The sequence below is a fragment of the Acipenser ruthenus genome, chromosome 32 (genome assembly GCF_902713425.1).
Source record: "Acipenser ruthenus chromosome 32, fAciRut3.2 maternal haplotype, whole genome shotgun sequence".
Classification (NCBI taxonomy): domain Eukaryota; kingdom Metazoa; phylum Chordata; class Actinopteri; order Acipenseriformes; family Acipenseridae; genus Acipenser; species Acipenser ruthenus.
This window is the reverse complement of record NC_081220.1, coordinates 5,679,672-5,686,561: the sequence shown is the minus strand read 5'-3', so window position 1 is coordinate 5,686,561 and position 6,890 is coordinate 5,679,672. Positions and strand designations below refer to the sequence as shown.

General features: G+C 41.9%; 1 protein-coding gene across 1 annotated transcript; it reads right to left on the bottom strand.

The window, feature by feature from the left end:
- LOC131703252 (uncharacterized) lies at window positions 1-6,463 on the bottom strand. Its single transcript, XM_059006346.1, has 22 exons — window positions 6,370-6,463; window positions 6,228-6,286; window positions 6,048-6,137; window positions 5,510-5,637; window positions 5,285-5,431; window positions 5,090-5,170; window positions 4,256-4,426; window positions 4,057-4,153; window positions 3,741-3,961; window positions 3,515-3,665; window positions 3,212-3,420; window positions 2,996-3,113; window positions 2,711-2,910; window positions 2,522-2,633; window positions 2,228-2,397; window positions 1,470-1,522; window positions 1,268-1,395; window positions 1,002-1,191; window positions 772-913; window positions 434-527; window positions 234-338; window positions 1-139 (listed from the first exon to the last, which is right to left on the bottom strand). Exons 1-22 carry the CDS (start codon window positions 6,393-6,395, stop codon window positions 30-32), a joined length of 2,802 nt encoding a protein of 933 aa, XP_058862329.1. The 5' UTR covers window positions 6,396-6,463; the 3' UTR covers window positions 1-29.
- Between the last annotated feature and the right edge of the window lie 427 nt (window positions 6,464-6,890).

The window sequence follows — 6,890 nt, the reverse complement described above, 5'->3', positions numbered from 1 at the left end:
TAAGCTTTTACAAGCAAGATTTTTATTTATCAACACACACTTTTTGGCAGTTTCCAGAAAGATACAACTCCAGCTATGAAGATAACCACTGAACACACACCCATTGCAGCTCCCAGAAGGGACCACACATTGAATTGGGCTGCAAGAGAAGAAAGAAATAGTTAGAGGAATATAAAGAGAGATATTTATAGATTTAACTTGAACTGCAATTGTGTTCATATCATGCATATTACCGCTTCTAGGCATAAAGTGAAGGGATCCATCTCTCTTCAGCTCAATTGGGCCAGAAGACACAAACACCTTTACTGCACCACCATCCATCCCTTCAGCACTGCGACCTACAGGAGGAATTAGGAGGAGTCCATCAAAACAAATGGACAAAAAATGCATGCTAAATGTCCCCCCCCCCCCCCTTCTTAGACAGAGCTCTTACCAAGCCTCTGTTTCCCTGGAATGCACCGTCTGCTACAGAGGCTGTCTGATGGCCGGTTTGAATCACATATCACAACACTGCAGTGGAAGTAAATCTGAAAGACAGCACACCTTGTCAAGTAAAACAAGCATCAATAGATCAGGCAGTACCATCATCCAATGAGGATTACTGAATTGAAAAACAAATATATTGCATCATAAGTGTTTCTTGCAAAAGTGCAGTTACATGTTTTCATTCCAACTCACTAAAGATTTGAGAACAGCAACTATTCGTTGCTTGCAAAGCAATCCAAACCATGCATTGTGGTACAAGATCCCCATCCCAACAGTCCACTTTACTTGTCCTTTCAGTGCATCCCGGCCGCTTGTGAAGGAAAACATTTTCACTTCAAACCTCTTCAGATGGGAAGGGAACAGCACTCTTGCATTGCTGGACACTGGGTGAAAGATGGTCAAGTACTCATCTGCAGAGTTCTCACAGCTAGAAAGAGAAAGTAGGTCAGGAGCACATCAGCCACAACTCCAATTCCAAGGTTTTGTAACAGCAATATCATATTCCAGCATCTTACCTGTCCACAACGACATCCCACTTTGGAGAGCTATTCCTGTCAACAGAATAGGTTGCCCAGCAGTTCTCCAAAAACAATTCAGCCTGTGGATCCCTGCTGTACAGGAGCTCTACCTCAAAATACAAGGGTCTTCGCAAGTACTTCACAACAGGGTAATCCCGAGCTCCATAGAAGTCATTGTAGGTTGAATCTGCAGAGATGCAAGGGATCTATAGGTGGAAACACACTACTAGAGCATCTATATTACTTCAATTGCCAAGTCCTACCCAATGCAAGCCGCATGATGACTGCAAGGTCCCCCAAGCCAGGCTGGGCTACAGGTGCAGGATTATTCTGGTACAAGAACTGTACTACCTTGGTGTCATTGACCAGGTAGTGACAGGCAACTCTCAACCTGGAAAGAGGAGATGGGGTTAGGAGAGTTTCAGGCTCAACCACAAGGATACTCAATTTGATTGCAATCCTTACCGGTAAGATGTGAACAACACTTCATTCTCATAAGTCAGGAGGTTGTTGTCAAACTGGAAGAGAAATCACAAAAGGCTCAGGTTGCAATGAACTTGTATATTTAGTATGGAGCTGCATACCAAGTTGCAGACTAGCTAATATGGTACTCAGGATCATCCCCAGCTGTGTACTAATTTTGTACCAATTTCACAATTTAAAAATAAAAAGCGTTGGTTATGAATATTGCAATTTCATAATTGAACACTTTTGGGACCTCATGTTTGTTACAGTTAGTATGATACCACAAGTCTGTCTACAGAAACTGCTAGACTAATTTGGTATTGTTTTAGTAACCTCTAGGAGGGCAACAGAAGTAAATTTTGGATTTGTTGCAAATACACATTTGAATACACAGCTGGCGACTCTTGAGCTGCAATTGGTATCAACTCGTGTACTAGTTTAGTCCCATCCTATGTACTAGCCACGGGATCTTCCCCAGTTAGTACGCTCCTTCCAGTTCACGGCCATTGACCCAAAAAGGTCTATAGGCAGCACATGCAATGCCATAACCAAGAGTCATGTCGCAGCACCTTTGTCAACTGGACAAGCAGTTCAATACAAAAGGCGACATCCTTCAGACGTACACAATTCATGCAAGTAATTCAGCTGATAGAAACACTGGTCACCATGGCTCCCCAGAGTGATCCAGGGGTGTTGGTCAACTTGTCAATATGTTGAACCTCCTCAAAATATGGTTTTAAAAATGTGTCAATACTAACCCGTCTAGTTGTTCCACAGGAGTTGACATTGAAGTAGAAAACCGCATTGATAGCATCAGACTGAAGAGGCCGGCAACTCTGATCCCTTAGAGTTAGTTGACTTGGAGACAAGCTGGGGACAGATTCCACTTTCACAGCGAGAGCTGCCATAGTTCCATTGGTGAAGCAATCTGAAACACAGCATTTGGATCCAGGTTAAGGAAACAGATTATAGCTTCAATACCACTCCATGCAACCTTTGGCCAATCTCAAAAGCAGCTATTCTAAAAAATGCTTGGTCTGCAGGAGAGTTACCAATCTTTGTAGGGAAACTGCAGGACAGAGAAAAGTCAGCCACCACAACCATGGTGCCAACATCCTTCAAGGTCAAGTCAAGCCTGCTTCTGATGCCCGAAGAACTGATCACCTACAGAGACAATACATCAGGTCAGTAATGTGTTGAACCCAAGACAACTAAAAACACATTAAAGTTCCATCACTTACTTCATATGTGGCATCAACTGAATTGTATGGCACAGTCATCCAGAAATTGGTAGCATTGGCATTATACTTGTACAGGGCAAGCAGACTTCCACCAAGTTCTCTTGAGCCCACAAAAGGAACCCAGTTGCGACCCATGTTGCCATATGTTACCATGGTATAGAATGCAGCACCATCACAGTAGCCAGTTACTGTAGGTAGAACTGCAAGAGGAAAAGCAGTTGTCAGGGCAATGGACTGGATTGTCAGAAAAAAGTAGTAGTAGACCACAAACAGTCAGGCACTTACTGATGTCTTTGAGAATGGCTTCAACTACAGCAGGATGAGTAAAGGGTGTATTCTCTGGCACTATATTCAGCAAGTAGGTCAGGGGCAGAATGTAGGTTCTGGTGTCTGGAGGAGTTACCTGAAAGAAACATGGGTTTGTAGGATTACACCCAAAGTCAGACAGCAAGCAAGTGTTTTCAAAATGGCAATAGGATGGCTGAACATGTGGGATATTACCTTTTGCTTCACATTGGGATCCTCAAATGGCACCTGGAGAGTGTAGGTCTTGGATCCATTGGGAAAGACATGCTCCTGGACATTATAACCTTTTAGGTTGGCTTCTGGCACAGTTAACGTCTCTGGTCCAACTATAATTTTGACCAGCTCCACATCAGGCAGGAATGTCCCCAGGGTCACATTGAACACTCTGGCTTTAGGAACAGTGTCTGAAATTAAAGCATGCAGTTAAAATGAAGGCTATGAAGTGGAGCACTGCAACAAATCCCTTTGATTTACTGCATGTGGACAAGTTCTACATACTGTTTGTGACAACTGGTGGCCGAGGCATGAAAGGAGTGGTTATTGGATGAAGTACTGTGTACTTGGTCTTCTCAGGCCCATCTTGCCAGGTATGCTCCAGCATTGGTTCAATAGAGTAAGAGATCACATAGGTGTTGTCCAATACATGGCTCTGAAAGCACAGAAGCATCTTAGGAGGAAAGCTTTAACATGAGAAGGATTTAGAAGATGTTGAACTTCTACATACCTTGTAATATCCACCATCAGCTCCCACAGGAATTTTTACAGTGATTAGCTGGGGACCGACATCCAGTTTATAATCTCTACTATGAATCGTTGCAGGGTCAAGCTTGCGGCCATCAACTCCCATTTGAACATCAAGGGTAGTAATTTGTGGTGTTGGAACAAGGGGAGGTAGAACACGGGGAACATTCCATGTAATCATCTGTTCTGTGAAGGCTGTTCCATCTGACAAAAAGGAACACCATAGACTTGGTATAGAAAACTCACACTTAAACCTAGAACAGTTCTTGAGCACCATTGCCCTCTATAATCTTACTCACCAGTAGGACATGTAACTGCAGTGTCCACCATCATGACCATCCATCTTTGCTTATAAAAGGTGGTTGATCTTAGCACATCCATTGGTACAGTTTGGATCTGTTAGAGAGGAGGGGGAACTTTTACTAAAATAAAAGACTAAATCTACCTTCATTGTCTGGATATACTGTACTAGACAACAATGAAGCCCAGACTACTTACCACCTGAGGCTGGCTTTCTGTGGAGTTGTATGCAGCTCTAACCAGAATTCGAGTTGGTGTAGTGTTTATGCCATAGCCATTTGTCATGGCCTGAGCAACAGTCATGGTTGTCTTTCTATTTGCTGGGAGATGGAACACAACTTTCCAGATGCTGTTGTCAGCAGCAGTTGCCTAGCAAAGAGAAAACCCCATTAGAATAGGGAGTTTGAACACAAAGCATCCCCAGTCTAAAGGATTTGTCACAGCAGATGGTTTGTTTAATAAAACATGAACTAAAACTGAAGGGTGAAATGTATCACTGAAACCGTTATATGATCAAACGTCTCTAATGGAACAGAGAATCCTCAAATACAACTGCATACGAAAGAGCCTACGTGAAAGCATGTGGTCTGGATCGGATACAGGCAGAGTTTGTAGCCACTCATTTGTACTGGACCTTAATATCAGTGTACCAAAACTTTAGGATAATACTTGAAATTGCTCCTATACAGCAGACTTCAAAAAGGTATATCAGGACACATTTATCATGAAGGGTTTATAACCCTGCACATATGAAGCCACTACCTAAGTGGTTGAAATACAAAGCTTACACACTGACAAGAAAGTGTTAACTTCACCACAATCATGTTTTACCACAACAAATCACAGAATACGTATACAAAGCCAATGCCTTAAATGTTACACAATTCCAATATGACCACCCTCTTGGGAGACAGGTTAAAGTTAAGGGGGCCGTTAGATTTCGCTTCAACTAGATGAGACAGTAGAGTAGACCTCAATTAGGCAAGACCAAGGGGATGTGAATGAAGCAAATGCAAAGTCACATGATTCTACCTCAGGGTATGCAAGGGACCAATCAGGATCATCTTGAACAAAGTTTGGCTCAATAAGTGGCACCCCTCTTCTCACAGAAACCTAAAGAGAATTCACATTAGTCATGAGTGAAGCACTTCTGTAATGACAATTAAAATACCCACACAACCCAACAAGTTATACTGAACAGCATTATCACATCCTGACAGCCCTTACCTCCATGTAGTTTCTTTCACACAGAATCTCCCTCTCTGCCCATGGAGAATAGCGGCATGTCATGCTCTGAACATAGGAGGAAGCTGAAGTCATAGCACTGTTTGAGAAGACACTGATTTGTACTGTCAGCTTGTAGGTCTCATCATTCTGGAAACAAAGGCTAAAGTTAGTCCCAGCATGTCACCATTAGAAACACGTTTAAAAAGAAATATAATTAAAACTCACTGTGTTCTGAGCAAAGCAGCTCACCACAGAAGCAAGGAACTTGGCATTTCCCAAGAAGTCAACGGTTAAGCTATATCCACACTGTGCGGCCAGTCTTGGAGAGAGGGACACAAGCGCCCCCTTATTGTCTATGGAAAGTAAATTAAGTTGGCCTTTTAAGAAACTGTACACGTGATCAAGCAAGGTAGAGATATAACAAAGTGAACACCCCCACCACCACGTTCCATAAGCAATTTTGTAAAAACGAGTTATATTAATAGAATTGTACACCCATTCGGAACAGTATGTTTAGAGTAAATAATTTATATTTCGGCGTACTTGCAGTCAACAAATCTGACTTAGGTTGTAGCAGCACAGGTCTATTTAGGGTGATCAGCAACATGCTTTTAAAGTTAACGCAAGAGTTTCATACTCTGCATTTGAAAAAAACGAAGCCTTACAGCGCAGGAGTACTCTGTTCTTAATTCAGGTTATTACATTACGACTCAACAGGCTTTATACATCAAAAGCTTTCCATTCAAGAAAATTGATCACTCACCAATCACATTGATACGAAAATACTTTCCAACAAAAGACTTATCCAACATCATCATCATAACACTCCCTTGACAGTCTGTCTTCACCGAGCCTGCAGAAGACAACGATACATGAAAACACACAACCGGCAAATAAACAGCAAGCTAAAAGAACAGATGTGCTGAAGCGACCGTTAACGTACCTAGAGGGGGGTTCTGCGTCCAAACTTCAGTGACTAACACTGCTAACAGCAATGTTATTCTGCATTGGAAAAAAAAACCACGCAAGTGAGACACACACAATAAAATGAACGTTTCTAAAGTAGAGAAAAGATCAACAATTACCCAAATCTAAGACAACACGGCATCATTAAATCCAAGGCAGCCCCGACCGTGAACTTCTTTCACCGTTAGAAAGACACAATAATAAAAACAAACCCGCCAGTAGCTGAGTTTGGTGTTCCTTAGTGCGCAATGGGTTTATAAAGAGGTTCAGGTGCTAATGGGAGCTAATTGGCTGCAATTGATGCGCGCACCTCTTTCATATTAGTCCTCTAATTTTCAATCAGTATGTTAATTAAAATAAATAATAATAATAATAATAATAATAATAATAATAATAATAATAATAATAATAATAATAATAACCCATTTAGAAGATTGTACTTTGAATTAAAGTTTGGCAGAAGTACGTGCGGAACAAACTGGACTGTCACCGACAAGGACTGTCTGATTAAAGGCTCAGCTATGGAGGCATGTAGTAAACAAACCCCAATGAATAATAAAAAGCAGGCCGCGCAAATGAAGAAACACATTTATATCATGCAGGAATCCAGGCAGGTGTGTTGCCTGCGCCAGTTTGAGGG